The sequence below is a fragment of the Lepisma saccharinum genome, chromosome 6, assembly GCF_977018435.1.
Source record: "Lepisma saccharinum chromosome 6, izLepSacc3.1, whole genome shotgun sequence".
NCBI classification, from domain to species: Eukaryota; Metazoa; Arthropoda; class Insecta; order Zygentoma; family Lepismatidae; genus Lepisma; species Lepisma saccharinum.
In genome coordinates, this window is record NC_139234.1 from 3,281,354 (window position 1) to 3,299,007 (window position 17,654).

Consider the following 17,654-nt stretch of genomic DNA (forward strand, 5'->3'; position numbering starts at 1 on the left):
TACAAGAGTTGACAAGAAAATATTAAAAATTGCATTATTATCTTTTTCATACCCAGACTGAAGAGCAGAAATTGTGCGTTACGTGGCTTCTAAGTTCAGGCCATGACAAGGAGAACAACGTCAGAGCCGCAGCTGTAAGGGCCTTGGGTATATATGTTGTATACCCCATACTGAGAGAGGTAAGTCAGAGTGAAATAATATTTGATGTTAGTGTGCATGTCATATAAATTAATTTTGGTTTGCATGTGCAGGTAATTTCGTACGCCAATATTTCACGTGTAGAGAATGATATGCTGTTCTTACAGAAGTGGATCCTTTTGTATTTTGCAAAGATGAAATGAGTATCTTCTAGGACTGGACTGATACCACTTTGTACCAATACCCACACCAATTATAAGTTCTCGCCAATAGGTGAAATTTAGAACAAAATATTAGCTAATATCAGTATGTAAGTATTCCACTTTGTATGCATCAGTCCTGTACCGTGGCTGTGCATCTAAGGTGTCAGGTTTTAGGCTCGGGCTACAGGATGCATACTGGTTCGAGTCTCGTGGGGCAAGCGTAACAACTTTTCTCCCAAGATTTCGACCAGCGTATGGACTGGTGGCCACTCACCATCCTGAAGAAATTGGGGAGCTACTAACGAATGAGTAGCATAACCCGATCATGGATACCTACAACAATATCATTTTTTTTGTTGTTGTGCCTGACCACACATCACCCCGCAACTGGTCGGATGATCTCCCACCTCGGCAGATGAGAGTGAAGCCGGCTGTCGGTAGGTAGACTCTGGCCCTCACAGACTGTTGCGCCATAGGTTATTATTGTTATTATTATATGCATCAATTTATCAGGGCCTCCCCGATGGCGCAGTGTTACCTTTGTCACCTTGTAATCAAGGGATCCCAGGTTCGATACTCAGTGGAGGCACACAGTGGTTCAGATCCTGCTTTAAACTGTAGGTCCAGTTCCGATTAGTCTCTCTGTGCATAAAGTCGAATTAAAACACAAACTCAAAACTCAACCAATTTAACAGTTTTCTTTATTTAAGAATTAAGTTAGAATATTAAGCTACCTGTTACATAATCACAAAATTCTATTTTTCACACAATACATGTACAAAATAAATGGAAAATTTGAATTGAAAATTTTCATGATAATTACACTCGGCAATAATGTCATGCAGCATTTTTGTAGACCATGTGAAAGAGCGAAATGCCAGAAAAGTATTGGTAAATAAATTCCAGCCAATACTTTCCGAAAGCAATACCACTAGTAACAGCTGATACTACTTTGGGACCAGTCGCGTCGTGTGAAATAAATCCTTGGGTGTTCACAGCCAGCCTATAATCAGAAAATTTACACCCCCTCTCCCAGACCGAGGGGGCCACAAACACACAGAGAAATCAATTTCTGATCACCATCGCACAGAAGAGAACAGTGAACCTAAGTGACGTTGGTTAATCAGTTTTTTTGACTGATAATATCAAAAACGATGTCTTCAAACATATGTGTTCTTGCAAAGAAGGAAGATCAGAAATATTCATATTTATAATTAATTTTATTGAAATTGTGTACATTTGCATTGATTTGATCAAGGTTTATATACAAAGGTCAACTCTTGAAGATAATTCAGTGTATAAATATGATGTCATTCTTGGTATTTTGTACCAACATGCACGATAATTGTAATTGCTAGATAAGTATATTGTTATATACATTGCAAAATAGATAATTCAGAGCAAATATGTACATTTAGATCACAAATATTAAGGAGGTTAAGCACTTAGCACTCAAATCATAAAGGACAATTGAAGGTGACATATGCTAAAAATCTTTCTGAAACTAGTTTCTGTGATACTAGTTGTCTGTGAAAATTGAAAAAGAAATCTCATGATGGAATAAGGATAAGTACAAATGTAGCAATTGGTCATGGCTTCATATTTGTACAATTATTAATGTTTTTAAAAGATTAGACTTTGCAATTTAATCATAAATATGTTGCTTAAGCTATATAGAAACAGTTTTTCTCATAACTGGATCTTGAAAGAACTTTGATCATGGCATAATCTTTAAAAAAGATTTGAAAGTGGCACTAATATGTACATACTGAATTTGAATCAGTTAATTGATATCTGCTTTCATCTATATTAACAAGCAAGCTTATAAGTGATTTAATACCTGAAATGGATGCTTTGAGGAATGTTGCATAAAGTGATGCACATATATTCTACATTTGGATGTGATTGAGTCAGATGTTTAGTTTTGAAAATTGAAGAGCAGAATTGTAGAATACCTGGATGAAGAAATCATGCTCAAGCAGAATTCTTGCAAGTAAAAAATATATGAAAAAGACTGATTCTTCTTAGAGAATTGTCTAAGACATATTTTCTTTATTTAAATTTCACTTATATGTTATAAATAATTGTTTTCCAATGTATAATTTAATGATGTTTTAACTATAGGTTTTTGCTTGGTTGTAACAATCTATTTACATAAAAATTACTCCACTGTTTTTACAAAAATTATATTTCGTTAGTAAATGTAAGCTGGTATTATCTTTTCAGCATGTAACCGTAGCTTCCTACTGTACTACACATTTATTTGAATTCTGATTGTATACTATTACATATCAGGCAGTTATATGATGTGATGATGTGTCGATCAGAACTTCAGATATAACCGAGAGCATTTACCAGTCACATTGTTTGTGATATAAAAAGTAATTGGTGAGACGTGATTTTGACAGAATTGGTTGACCACGCTCTCTTCGCTATTCTCACTGTCTCGTGTCATTTCGTATTAGGCAATAGAATGTGTGGAGACCTATCTCCACACCCCCTGTGTGTCTTCATGGCACACTTGATTGTTACCTCTGGGTTGATTTTCATTGTAGATGTCAAGGGTTTCTGTCATATTTATTTTTATTTTTATTGGTAAGTTATTGCCTTTTAGATCTTTTGAGAATGTTGTTTGCTATTTATTATCTTATTAGTTGATTATTTACTGTTGTATTTAGATGTCTTGGAAGTGTCCTCACATTTAATCAACCCATGCAAGAGGCCAATCACTTCATTTTAGGTATCAGGGGGGTGATCACCTCATTTTTGGTGTTAACAAAGACTTAAGAAGGATCAATTTGATTTTTTTTCTTTTCCATATTTCAGGATGTTGAATTTGTGGTGCAAACTGCTAAGTCTGTGATAAGCTCTCTCCAGGATGAGAACCTAGGAGTGAGAGTAAAAGCTGCCTGGGCAGTGGGGAATCTCAGTGATGCTTTGGTGCTAAATAAGTAAGTTCTTAAGACTTTCAGTGGTACTTTGTGTGCTGAAATATAATTTTCCATGATGTTTAGCTTCCATTTTGTGAAAAAAAAAAAATAATACAGAGTGGGGGCTCCAACATGGTCAAATGGTTAGTTCTTTTGCCTTTTGTGCAAGCACTCCCACGTTTGGTTCTTCGTGGAAGCCCAAAAGAAATTTGGTGTTGACCCAGCATCACGAGCACAATTGGAGAGCTATTTGAAAAGAAGAAATAGCAAGCTGGTGTCTCAAAAGCCAGAAAAGAGCAGCGAAGGGACTCAATGTGCTGTTCACAAGTCGCTGAATGAAAAGGCAGGCCTTGGTTCTCAAAGGGATTTTTGCACAATGGAGTTTTTTAGTTTATATATACAGGGTGCCTCAAAAGTCCAATCTTGGAGGGAAGAGTAAAATAATGGAAATAGAATGTAGATGGAATGTATACGTTGTAATGTAACGGCATAGTTAATTATTGTGAAGTAGTACCGTCACAAAATTGCTTTCAGCAGTCTGTATCATCAGCTCCATTAAATGTTTTTTCTAAGTGGGCGTGTGTTGGAGGTGGGGGGTCGGTGAATTTATGCCAAAACATGTTGCATAGAGGTTATGGGAATTTCGGACTGCATTATACGTTCTGACAATAACAATATTAACATGTTGAGAGAACTAAATTCATGTGTAATGTCTTCCATTCCCCTCAAATGTAACAATGAAACAGTTTTTGGAGAGGTTATTTAACTCTTTCAAAATATCTGTGAGTTGAAGTATTGAGTATTAAAAAAATTAGTCACAAGGAAAAGTACTATACTTTCATTAGTTGTAATATGAACTGGTGCTCTGTTTTACAGTTCTGTGTCAAAAGTTGAAAATACCCATGTGAAAGAATGATTAAGAAGTATGTGTCATGTTTAATTTAGTATAATGCCATTTGTCAAGAGTTTCACTGTTGCACCCACAATTTTGTAATGCACTAATTATATGAATATATTGTATTTTTAACTCTGCTTAATTCTTTTTTAAAGGGAAAATGGTAACAGTTACCTTCTGCCTGATGTTTTACTGCTTGACTTGTTTTCCGAAACTGTGAAGGCATCTCAGGATAATGAAAAGGTAAGGCTCTGTCATCAGGTTTGACCCTGAAGTAACAACTTATGAACTAGCTAAGTAACTCGGTAACATTTTTAAACCTGCAGCAACACAGGCCTTCTAACTCTCTCACTCCATCTTATTGGTTTCCAAAAGTTCCTGTAAACTGTTGTTTCCTCATGTGCTGAACAACCACCCCTTTGAGGTCTTCTTGATTTAATTATTCTAATAATATTAGGAACTGACTGTACATTATGCAGTTCAGTATTATATAACTTGCACTCATCTGTTTCTTTGATTGTAGAGTACGGTTGAGCTGATATCGATGACGATGTGTCTGTAAAAAAAAAAAAAATATTACAGGTAAATTTGAAAATATGTGGTTCACATATTAAATTTAAATTCATTGGAGTGTGACTTTTGATTGAATTTACAACTGTAAGTAGAAGACAGATTCTGCAGTGCATGCAATACATGCATGCAAGAATAATTTATCATATACAAGGGTTGTTCAACGTTAACAGAGACATAAAAAAGTCAAGAATAGCTGGAGGGCCTCCCTGATGGCACAGTGGTTGCCTCGTTGCCTTGTAATCAAGGGGTCTGGGTTTGATAACCGGTGGAGGCACATAGTGGTTCGGATCCCACTTTAAACTGTAGGTACAGTTCCAATTAGCCTCACTGTGCATAAGGTGGACTTAAAACACAAAATCAAAAAATCAATCAAGAATAGCTGGAGAATGATAAAACTGCCACTGCCAGAGGTTCTACCTTCATCCTACGTGAGTATTGCATGTTCGCTCCATTGTGGTTGGTTCATGTGCAGCAGTTTCAGCAAAAATGGTGGCAAATAGTGTATCTGTAGCTGTGGAGCAGCGATGTATAATTATTTGTGAAGGAGAACATGAAGCCAGCTGAAATTTTGAAAAGATTGCAAGCACAGTATGGAGAACAAATGTTCTCATGGGCAAGATTGTATGAATGGAGTCATTGGCTGAGATGAGAGTTAGTGACAAATGAACCGCATGGACACATTCACACAACTGCAGTGATGCCAGTGTCATCCATGTGGATATTTTGGACCAAGGGGCCATGATTAATGGCCAATATTATTTCACATTGCTCGAGGGTGCTGTCTAAAATGCCATTCGCAAGAAAATACTTGGAAATTTCTCGAAACGTTTCATTCTTCTACATGACAATGACAGGTCCACTTGATCGCACTTGGCCATTTTGACACTAATCACTATGACCAACATGCACTGGGAGGTTTCGACTCATGCCCCTTACAGTCTGGACTTAGCCTCCAATGATTACCACTTGTAAAGACCATCTGCATGGGGAAAAATTCCACACAAAAATCCAGCACCACAACAAGATGTTCTGACGTGGTTATGATAGCAGCCAACATCTTTCCGTACCAAAAGAAACAGAGAACTGCCACAACAGTGGCAGCAGTACCTGGATTCTCAGGGAGAATGCTTCGAGAAACTGACCTAGTTTGGTGCATGTAGGACTTTCCCCAGGTTTGATACCCGGTGGAGGCACATGGCACAGTGGTTCGCATCCCACTTTAAACTGTAGGTCCAGTCTCGATTAGTCTTTCTGTGCAAGCAAGTAGGACTTTCCATCCCATAGAAATAAAAGTCTGAGTCGACCTGGAACGACCCTTGTAAGTGAACCCTTCCAATTTTGCAGTTATTGAAGATGGTCTCTGTGTGATTCTTGATGCAATGCTTTTACCGTTACAGGTTAAGTGCTATGCTGTACGAGCTGTGGGGAACTTGCTGAAATATGCAAACGAGGAAATGGTGCAGAAATGTGAATTTAAGGAAATGATTGAGAAAGCCATAATGGTGTTAATTAAAACTTCATCTTCAGGTAATAATATGAAGGTAAGAACTCGAGAAGCAGAAGTATATAGCTTGTAGAAAGTTTGTAGCATGCTTCTCATTTTGACGTTCAGCACTGAAACAAATAATTGGGAGATACTAAAGACATTATGATAACCAGGGCCGAGAAGATGATGATGACCTAAAAATTCATGAAAATTATTTAAAATTTCCTATTTTTTTAAAAAAAAATTACTCTTCAAATTACATTAGATATTGTGTAATACATAAATTTAAAATGACCTATTTTTTTTAAAAAAAATGCTTGTAAAATTTTGTCAGATATGTAATTTTTAAGCTTGAAATATTGCTGAATGAAAAAAGAGCCATGTTCTTGTGCTAATACTTGAATAATAATAACACTGAAAGTGTCTTATTTCTTTCATACTAATACTGTATTATATACTTTTTTCTGCATCTGCCTAGGTTCGTTGGAATTCGTGCTATGCTCTTGGAAGTATGTTACGAAATTCTGCCCTGTATCTTGAGAGTGAGAATTGGCAGGTTAGTCTCATTTTTGTAATTTGTTGTAGTGCATATGTGCAAGGCTTTGCATATCAATGGTAAATATATATTATAGGATAAATAATATCCTAAAATATCCTTTGTCATTCATCACACTATTGGCCGATACCGGCGGTATCGGCATCGGTGAGGATCGGTTGATTTTCTCTTACCGATATATCATCCGATACCAAAGATTTTCAGTGGCTAGAAGAGCGGGCAAAGGCAACAGCAACAGCTCGTCTCAACATTTGTCCTTTTTCAAAGTTTGTTCACCCTTCCTTGTGACAGTTTGGGAGACCAGCACAGAAAGTTCCATAGATTTTCCTATAAACACTGGATGAAACCCCACCTTCCTAGGAAGCAGATGGCAAGATCAAAGGCATGAGTTAGTGAAAGGTGAATCCAAATGTGACCATGAAGTCATGTAACTGCTTAGTTAACGCTGTGGGAAATAAACCATTCATTGCCAATTCTTGCTTGAAGCTCGTGGTGGTAAGGTAGGTGGATGTTTTTAACACCCACCGCACTAATGCCGGGTCAGGTAGTTGCAGAGTTCTTGGAAAAGACGGATGAAGGTCACTGAAATTAGCTTTGTTTTATCTACGTTCAAGTGCAAAGGGGAATCAACAATTTATACTTATCCTCTTCACTTCTACCTGTCTTTCGTGTGACTCCCAGTATCGGCCAATGATGGCTATTTATTTCCGCCGAATGCTGGCCCCCGTGGCAGAGTGGTTATCACATTGTGCTACGATCCCAGGGTTCAAATCCCAGCCTGGACATGGATGTTTGGGAGTGTCCATTCATCAATTTCATCACATCATCACTCATCCCAATCTTCATAAATTAGCGAAAAGTGGCACAAAAAGCGAAGTAAAATAAAGCACATCAATCAATCAATCAATCAATAATTTCCGCTGAGATTAGATTGAGAACATACAGCTTTGAATGACAGTACTAAGAAAGATAAGCTAATTGGGACTGGACCTACATTTGAAAGTGGGACCCGAACCATTATGTGCCTCCACTGAGTATCGAACCCGTGATCTATTGATTACAAGGCAATGGCGACACCTTCGGAGAAGCCTCGCTAAAGATTTATGTACACCACTACTTACAATAACGTACATAAAATATTTATCAGGAACTTTACTTTTCATCAAATGGGCGTACCATCATTCTTTCAATAAATAATCAAATTTTTACTTCTTTGACATTAATTTCCTCGCCAGGACAGTTGTTTTTACACAAATTTTAGTGGTCTTAACTACAAGTAAGCTAGATGATTAATAATTGCTGTTTTTTCTCTGATTTTATAGCATCTTTTTACTATTTACGTAAGAACAATATTTTTTAGTCAAGAAGTAAAGAACAAAATAGGTATTAACGTTCTGTTTCCTCCGTTTCTTAGTTTGTGGTTACATACAACAATACTCCATACTAGCCTTTGTTATTTTGTACTGGAATTATACAAGTATCAGCATCGGTATCTACTCAGCTCTACTATTTATCACATCAGAGTATTATAAATTATGTAGAAAAGTCAAGGAAATGAAATGTGTTGTTGATTGTGCTTTTCAGGATGAAATATCCAAGAACTTATTTTACTTTTTCTTCCAAACAATTTCACCATTGGAGATATTTTGAATAAGAGTGTGATAACATTAGCCTTGTAATCAAGGGGTTTGAAGTTTGATACCCAGTGGAGGCACATAGTAGATTGGATAACACTTTAAACTGTATGTCCAGACTCGATTTGCTTATCTGCACGTAAAGTGTACTTAACAAAAACTCAAACAAGAACTCAAAACATTATTGAATAAACTTCACTCATTTAAGTAGCATGAAAAGTTGAAGACTTAACTTGTAATTTGTACGTGGAAAGTTATATCACAACACTTGAAGAAGTCGAAGAATTTGGTTCGGCACAATGAATGTGAATCTTATGTTAGAATAGGCAAACAGTAAACTAGGCAATAGATGATGTTCAATTAAGATTACTTGCTAATTGCAGTGGAATCCCCAATTGTACATTTCTGAATACATATACGTATTTGTGTAATTTAATTTTCTCGTCCTGATATAATAAAATAAAACTATGAGCTGGATTTTTACATTTTCTTGCATTATATGAGCAACTTTTCAATTGTCAACATAATAAAAGAATAGACCTTCACATGTAGGAATTTAAGCAGGTATCTGGTACAGCTCTGTGAAGGGTGATACTAGGCACTGTTAACGTTGTGAATGTTTCAAAGGCAAAAGATCCTGTTGCATTATCACACACAGAGACTATTCCACAGGGGCAAGATAGCAGAAGTGAAAAATCAGGTGAAACCGGAACTAGATTGGTAAATCAGTTGGTAGACCAATGGCATTGTATGTCAGAGACCCATGTTCAAGTCCTGGTCAAGTTTGAATTTTTTGCTTAAATATCACATAGTACATCTCCTGTGTGTGTACCAAATCATAAAGTAGAACAACAAATAATTAAAGTTCCAATGCAGTAAGGATTTAAAATCAATTCAGTCATCTGTTAAGTTCTACTTTTGATTTTCCACGTTTTATTTACTTTAAATTTCTGCTTATGCTTGATGTTTTTTTTCCAGAGTTCTGTTTATGCGACATTGACAAGCCTCGTACAAAACTTCAAGAATTTCAAGGTGAGGATAAATGCAGCAGCAGCCCTTGCAATTCCTGACAGGCGGGTGTTCTACAAGAACTGCTTTCTGGATATTTGGTCGGCATTACTCGTAGGACTCGACAACTCCCAAAACATGGAAGATTTTTCAGAATATAAGCACAGGGATAACCTTATGGACCAAGTTAGTACTTAGAAACATTTTTTAACATAAATTATATCAGCCTCTGTATTTGCTTTTTCTTTTGTTTGTTTGTTAAAATTTAGAATGGGTACATCAGCACTTGAGGCTATTTGCACTTGTCTTGGGATAGGAGGAGCAATCATCTTAGCTAAAAACCATGTGTAAAGTTAAAACCAAGGTGGTAAATGGCCCTGAGAGATATAAGGGCCTGCACGAAACAAAGACAAACACATTAAAAGGGCTCCTACGTTTCTCGTTTTTACAGTTTTTTCTGCCTTCTTTGGTTAATGGCAACAATGAGAATGCATGATGATGCGGTAAAAGTAGGGGTGAGCTAATACCACTTTGAACAAATACTGATGCTTGAGAATTGTAACAATTCATGAACATTAGTGTGTAAGAATTGCACTCCAATTATTATCTGCACCAATTTACTAAGAGTTTAGCTTAAAAATATTGCAGAATTACAATCAGAATAACAAAATATGTTATTCATCTTTGGGGAATAAAATATGCAGTTGATAATAATTAGATGTATGCAACACTTACGTGTAGAGGTTGTATTGATTGCTCCTAGCAGCATGTGGTGGCAGAGGCCACCGAAATTAATAGAACCCCCACAAGTTATTGTCGCGGATAAAAATTAGTAACTTGCTTACATCTAATTAAAATGAGTTAAGTAATCACAAAATCAAGTTTTTCACACAAAACTCCTGCAAAACAGAAAGAAACTTTGAATTGTGCATAATTTCCAGCATAATTAGAACCTACAAAAGTGTCGTGCAGCAGTTTTGTAGACTCTGAGAAAGAACTAAACTGTAGAAAAGTATCCGCTGCTACCTGTAAAGAAATTCCAAGCGTTTCTTTGCAATACTGATACCACTGGTATTAGCAGATACCGATACATCACCATCAGTATTGACTCAGCCCAAGATAAAAGTGTCACTCGACCAGGACTTAAACCTGCAACCTGCCAACATCCGTGGTGGACTAGTTAGCACAGTGAGCTACGATGCCAGAAGTCCTGGGTTTGAATCCTAGCTAGACATGGGTGTCCAGTCAATTCCATCGTATCAGCACTCATCCTCATTGTCGCGATTAGCGAAAAGCACCAATGAATCTATCCCAACCCTAGTATTGAACCTACCATCATCAATTCATCCTTCATTCTTGCCATTACAGTTAACTGAAAGGTAGTAAAGCAACATTAAAATAATAATCTTTGCAGATATGCCTCACATTGTGCCATTTAGCCAGTTTGATTCCTAAGGAGGATTTGGTTCCGCTACAAGATGTTTTGATGCATCACTTTGACATGGTGCGGCACCACATGGTTAAATTCCAGGAGCGAGTTGTGCCTGACAAAGCAGGTGACCTCATCAATGCAGCAGCCCACGTAACTTCACTGATGCAGGATGGTGAACTCTCGGTGAATCAGAACAGTGCCGTGCAATTTCTTAAGACAATTTTTGTTCAAGAAACTGTATATTTTGGTGAATATTCACAGCAAAGATAGCATCTTATGGATTGTATAATTCACACCTGTAAGCTTTATCTGTATGTCATCTTCTTTTGTAATATGAATTTTAATATGGCTGGTCCAGTACCCACGTATTGATACCAGCATTAGTTTAATCACTGTACTGTCCAGAGAATATCTAAAGCTACGAATTGATTGATTGATTTAGTTTATTTTACTTCGCGTTTTGTGCCTCTTGGCTAATTTGCGAAGATGGGGATGAGTGATGAAATGGATGAATGGACATTCACAAACAACCAAGCCCGACCGGGATTCGAACCCGGGACCCTTGGCATCGCAGTGCGATGTGCTAACCACTTGGCCACAGGGTCGGGCCTAAAGCTACGAAATCAGGCAACTGGGCAGGAGTGTGCTGGTGCCACATCTGAGAAAGGCGAAGCAAGTGGTTCATTCCCCACACTCAGTATACATAGTTTCCATATCCGTATAGTGCAAGCCTCAACCTTCCACTCAAAGGGAAATACATCATTGTTATTCCTCTTTTCAATGAATATTGATGCCATTTTTCCATCACATATGTTACAAAAAGAGACAGTAACATGAAACCTCTCAATATATCAAGAGATGACCACAGTGCATATTCTGAAACCTGCGTTATTCCATGTCCCAAGTGTTACTGGCCCAGGCAATGTTCACAAGCTATTCCCATATAACACTGAGAATCTTTCAAAGTGTGTACAGGGCTTTAAGATTAACAGTTTTTCTTAGTAAAGTTTTGCTTGTTGTGACCTTATTTGAATGCTACAACATGCTTAAGTTTTATATTACACATCGGGATCAGAAAATATTTAATTCATTTTAAAACCAATTCAGGTTCTGATATCCAAAAATTATTTTTCAGTTGAGGAAAGAACAAATATACTTGAACACTTGCTACAAAGGGCAAAGTTTTATTGCACACCTGCTGCAAGTAACCACATTTCATCAGAAACATTTTACAATGAACATTTCTCCAAGCTGCATAAAACCATATCTCCTTTGGATACATGCTGCCAATGGCCACATCTCATCTGTTACTTGCAGCAAAAAGGCTACATCTCCATAGACACAGCTGCGAAAGACCAAGTCGTCTTTGGACACATGCTGCCACATCCTCTGTCGCTAACTGCAAAAAGTTGCATCTCATTTGGACATATGCTGCTAATGGCCTCATCTCCTCAGTCGCTCGCTGCAAGAAAGCAATGTCTCCTTGAGGCACATAATGCTTCTGTCCATATCTCCTCTTGTCACTTGTTGCAAAAGGTCACATCTTTGCATGCATGCTACAATTACTGAGCATTTTAAAGCCAAACTCTGACAGATTGGTGGGCCTCCCTGATGGCGTAGTGGAAATGCTGTTGTCTTGAAATCAAGGGGTCTCGCGTTCGATACCTGGTGGAAGCACATAGTGGTTCGGATCTCGCTTTAAACTGTAAGCCCAATCCCAATTAGCCTATCTATGCATAAAGTGCACTTAAAACCAAAACTCAAGAGAAACTAGTAGATTGGCACGGTATAATTCCAATGGAGTTGGACTTCTGTATAATGGACACTGATCGAGAACGTAAAAATGTCTGCTATTTGAAACTATGAATACATGATGAAGGTTGTGCGAATTACTCACAAGTTTAATATATATATAATATTAACTTACGTTTTGCGAGTATCGAGGTAACTCCTGCGACGTTTATCAAGGCAACTCCTGCGACGTTTCGGAGCACAACTGCTCCTTTCCTCAGGCTGCTCACATTTAGGTTATGTATAAATCATAACCACATCGAACTCTCCATAGGTTCAGGATATAGGATTGGTAAAAGGTGTATGGTTAAAAAACAGTAAAAATCTAAAACCCATTACAGGTACACGTCAAACTACCATGCTATTTCCCCAATTAGAAACTGCTCCTTGGAATGTTAAAACTTTAAAGCTGTGAATAGCCACGGTCCACGTGCACTGCAATACTCGCCACGCAGACCATGGGTTTTAGATTTCTCCTGTTTTTTAACCATACACCTTTTACCAATCCTATATCCTGAACCTATGGAGAGTTCGACTTGGTTATGATTTATACATAACCTAAACGTGAGCAGCCTGAGGAAAGGAGCAATTGTGCCCCGAAACGTCGCAGGAGTTACGTCGATACTCGCAAAACGTAAGTTAATATTATATATATTTGAAACTAAAAGCTTAAAATGCTCTAAAACTTCAATATGTGCAATATAATGTTCTGGTGTATTTACTCCTGGCACATTAGTGCACTCATGTCGTGCCTTAGTAAGGACTTTACAATGCATCTTATGCTAACATTACAATGCATCTTATGCTAACATTACATGCAATTGCATACTTTCAGATTGATTGGAATGCTGACTTTGAAAATTTAATTCATTGCAAATTGGATGCACACAATCACAATGTACACATTACAGTGCCTTTTATGGTCAAGGTGTCCATGGAGTGGCGGCTAGCATGGCAGGAAGTGGGATCACGTCTGCCGGTAAACTGGATGCAACATCTGCGTAACTGGAACCGCTAGCTATGTAATGAAATAATCTCGTACAATTATATGGACAGTTACATTTAAAATGAGCACATATTTACAGGAAATTTTCACTAACACGTATCGGTTCCTCTTTTGAAATTGCTTCAATTTCTCTCCTGATATTTCCTTTCAATTCTTCTAATGTATGGCTTTAGGTTTAAAAGCTTGATAACTTGCCACGCAGACGTCATCAAAATATCTGTTTCTTGTGCAAGGTGCTGGAGGGATTTTTGATCATATTTCAACATCATCTAGTTTCTCCTCATTAAGCACATGCCGTTTTAAGCTTCACTTATTTTCAAGAACAGACCCCGATTACCTAAATTTGTTCACAAGTATCCAAACACTGTCTTTGTGTAAAACAGGAACTTCTGGGAATTCTGCTGCAAAACGTATTCTAACTTCCTTACAAGAATTTGTAATGATGTAAAAATCATATATAAAAATGCTTTGTTTCAAATGGTATGGATAGCGTGGCATTATTAAAACAGCAGAAAAGCACCAGTAATACGTAAACTAAAACAAAACAATCTAAAACACTTGTTAACAACTTAACACTTCACAAACATGTGCAAACTGGACACCAACTACATATGTGAATACTGAAGCACTGACATGTACAGTGCCAAGGTCAGCGAACAGCTGTGGGTCTAAATGCTGGCAGATGCAATCCCACTTCCTGCCGTGCTAGCTGCTGCCCCAAGGACACCTCGACTGTAAAAGGCACTGCATAAGTATATTAATCTCCTACGTACAAAACTCAATGCACACAATGCATTGCATATCTCTAGGTACTCCAATTCTGTTGACTGAAAAATTTGTGTACTGATGCATAATTGTGCACGAAGGCATTTTATATAATATATGTAACAGTTACTATTTTCATAAATATATACACGTTATAATTTTAAAAATTTATTTAACTTTCATTTTGACTTTTTTTAAATTGTATTTTTACTTTGTTTATACCATTTTATGTTCATGAAAAACATGTTTTTCGTGAAAGTGAATCATGTAAAATATTTTAACACTGCTTGTGTCATAATAAAGTTAATACTTATTACATTGTGTTTATTTATGTACACCTGTGTTATATGCATCAAATGGTGTATGAAAGTTACTTTTTTGTGGAATGGTAACTCAGTAGTTCCTTTTTTGAAATGAGTAACTGTAACTCATTTACTACTTGTTTCAAGTAACTAGTAACAAAATTAACAGTTACTTTTCCTGATATTTTCATATGGAAGTAATTTTTTTTGTAAAAATGGGCATGTTCAGTATTAAAATTGTAAGGAAAATGTTATACTAATATCATAAGGTGGCCAGATTTTTAAACAAGAAAATGGGGCATTTTTCGTATTTTCCTTAAAGTAAAATGCAATGGCAAAATGAACAACACATTTTAATATAAAAATTTGAATTGTTGGTGGCAAGGAATACAGTGAAGGTCATGAATGAAGATATTGCAAGGCACTACACGTCAGATAAGTGTTTTTTCAAAACAGACTTGTCTTATGTTTCTTCTTATTGGCATGCAGAGCAACGAAAGTCGGCACATCTATCGCTTCTTATGCTCCCTGATAACGGCAGCAGTGCAGTCAGATGTGAATGCCTGAATGTTACTATGCCACAGTTCATAGTAATAGTAGTAAAGTTGACATGTTGAAGTAATTCTATGTTGATAAGTCATTGTCACAGAAAAGGGACACTTTTAGCACTCAGTTTTACTTTTTTTAAAAATTCATAGAACATTTAATTTCTAAAATTGGCTTCGAATTTTTTCTTCTCAGTTAATTTACAATACTTTTTGTTTTTTGTTATTCTTGCAATTAATCTGTGCTCATCGTGTATGCACTCTTCAAAACTCATCAATCTAGCATTCTCTGCGTTACATTTTTTGTAGTCAAGGGCATGAGAAGGATTATTTTTTGGATACTAACTTTTGATAAAAACAAATGTATTACAGGAACTGGTACTGAAATAACGACTTGCAATGGGTGTGTGTGTTTGTGAGGACCTGTGCTTATGTATAACAATTGTGGATACTAAATTCATAAAATAATATCATTCGAGGCAACATTAATACAATTGCTAAAAACTAACTCTCTCTCTCTCTCTAGCCTTCTTGAACCCGAAGGTTCATGGCTGCAGCAACACAGGCCTTCCATCTGTCCCTATCCTGAGCAAGATCTATATACTCTTTTCCATCCCTACCAAATTCCTTTAGGTCCATCTCAACATTATCCATCTTCGTCTTGGTCTTCCTACTGGTCTCTTACCATCAGGTTTCCCAACAAGAATCCTGTAAACTCTTCTTTCCTCTCCCATTCGTGCCACATGGCCTGCCCACCTAAGTCTTCTTGATTTAATCATTCCAATAATATATGAACATGAATACAAATTATGCTTCTAAATTATGTAATCTTCTCCACTCATTTGTCTCCTCATCCCTTTTAGGCCCAAATATTTTCGTAAAGATCTTATTTTCAAATACAGTAGAGCGTCGATTATCCGAAGTAATTGGGGGACATGGGTGTTCGGAAAACTGGTTTGTTCGGATAATCGAACTGTACATGTTTATTTGCCAAAAAGAAGTACTGTACAGTAAATTTATTCATAAAAACAGGAATCTCTTTAAGTATTACAAAGTAACGTACAAAGGCAACTTTAGTAGGAATATATAGTATGTGGTACAGTTTATTAAACAAAAATATGTACATATTACATACGCATTTTGCATGAACAATACACACAGTACACAAAATTAACGTTTAAAAAAATCCTTTATTTTGGTCAGCAGCGCCTTATGAAGGCCCCATTAGAAGCAATGTTCCGCCAGCGGTGGCTCAGTGCGGCGACTACTGTGGGAAACTTGGTTTGGGAGTGAGGGGGATGATGGACGGTAGGGTGGGAGAGTAACAGGTGCGAGCGAGTACACAGTTCGGTTAAGTGGTCGTTCGGTTGACCGACGTTCGGATAATCGACGCTCTACTGTACTCTCAATTTATGTTCCTCCTTCAATGTAAGGGACCAAGTTTCGCATCCATATAATATTGCAGGCAAAATTACTGGTTTGTATATTTTAACTTTTAGTTTCTTAGATATTAAATGAGAAGACAAAAGTTTATGAAGAGAAAAATAACATGCATTTCCTGAATTAAGCCTTCTTTTTATTTTTTCTTTAATATAATTTTCATTTGTTAGTATTACTCCTAAGTACTTGAATTTGGAAACTGGTTCAAACAAGTATTTTTGAATTCCCCTCGTAAAATGAATTTTATTCAGTATTCAAATTTTTGGTCATTCAAAATTAGCAGCTCTCTCATGATGGTAAAAGTCTCTGTTTTGTTAACACACTTACACTGGTGTAATATCTTAAGTTCCCGTGTACAGTCCTCAGCATTAGCCCTACTCCAGTTCTTATCGACGAAGAACATCTCCGAGTGGTAATAGCAAGAGTTTGCCAAAAATTACTTGTTGCATGGAACAAGTTCTTGCATTATATTAGTTTGTTGTTCCAGTTGATTTTTTTCTTTTCTCATTAGTGTGCACTTCCAAACTGGAACTTCAGCCTCAACAATGAAAGCATGATTTTCAAGATTATCATTGTATGTGTCAAATGTTTTCAAAACATCTTCAATGCATTGATCACTATTTCTAGTTGAGACAATTTCAGAAGGATTCCAGGTAGATAGTTTTTTTTTTTTAACTATAGTGAATTTTTTCAGCTACATATATCATTAATCACTACAGCTGATCAGAGCCGATGCTATTCTGATGAATTTTATTTACTGATACTTTTTGTGCATTTTGATCTTTTGTGAGGTCTGCAAAAATTATGCGCTACACTTCCGTGGAGTCTAATCATTTTGAAAGGTTCAAAATGTTATGTTAGAGGAAGGGTACAAAATGTTATGACCAGTGTTTTTTTTTTTATCAGGTAGTCAACAACGGTACTCCATACTGGCACCTTATTATAGGTGA

The 17,654-nt window shown here is 36.7% G+C and overlaps 1 protein-coding gene across 1 annotated transcript in view; it reads left to right on the plus strand.

Moving 5' to 3' along the window:
• Window positions 1-11,356, plus strand: part of LOC145988505 (HEAT repeat-containing protein 6) — a 58,357-nt gene extending 47,001 nt beyond the window's left edge. The window contains exons 10-16 of the mRNA XM_083123372.1: window positions 57-179; window positions 3,168-3,292; window positions 4,322-4,409; window positions 6,137-6,280; window positions 6,704-6,781; window positions 9,394-9,609; window positions 10,838-11,356. Of these exons, the coding sequence (XP_082979498.1) occupies window positions 57-179; window positions 3,168-3,292; window positions 4,322-4,409; window positions 6,137-6,280; window positions 6,704-6,781; window positions 9,394-9,609; window positions 10,838-11,125 (1,062 nt within the window). The 3' untranslated portion in view covers window positions 11,126-11,356. The remainder of the gene's footprint in view (window positions 1-56; window positions 180-3,167; window positions 3,293-4,321; window positions 4,410-6,136; window positions 6,281-6,703; window positions 6,782-9,393; window positions 9,610-10,837) is intronic.
• Window positions 11,357-17,654: the final 6,298 nt, after the last annotated feature.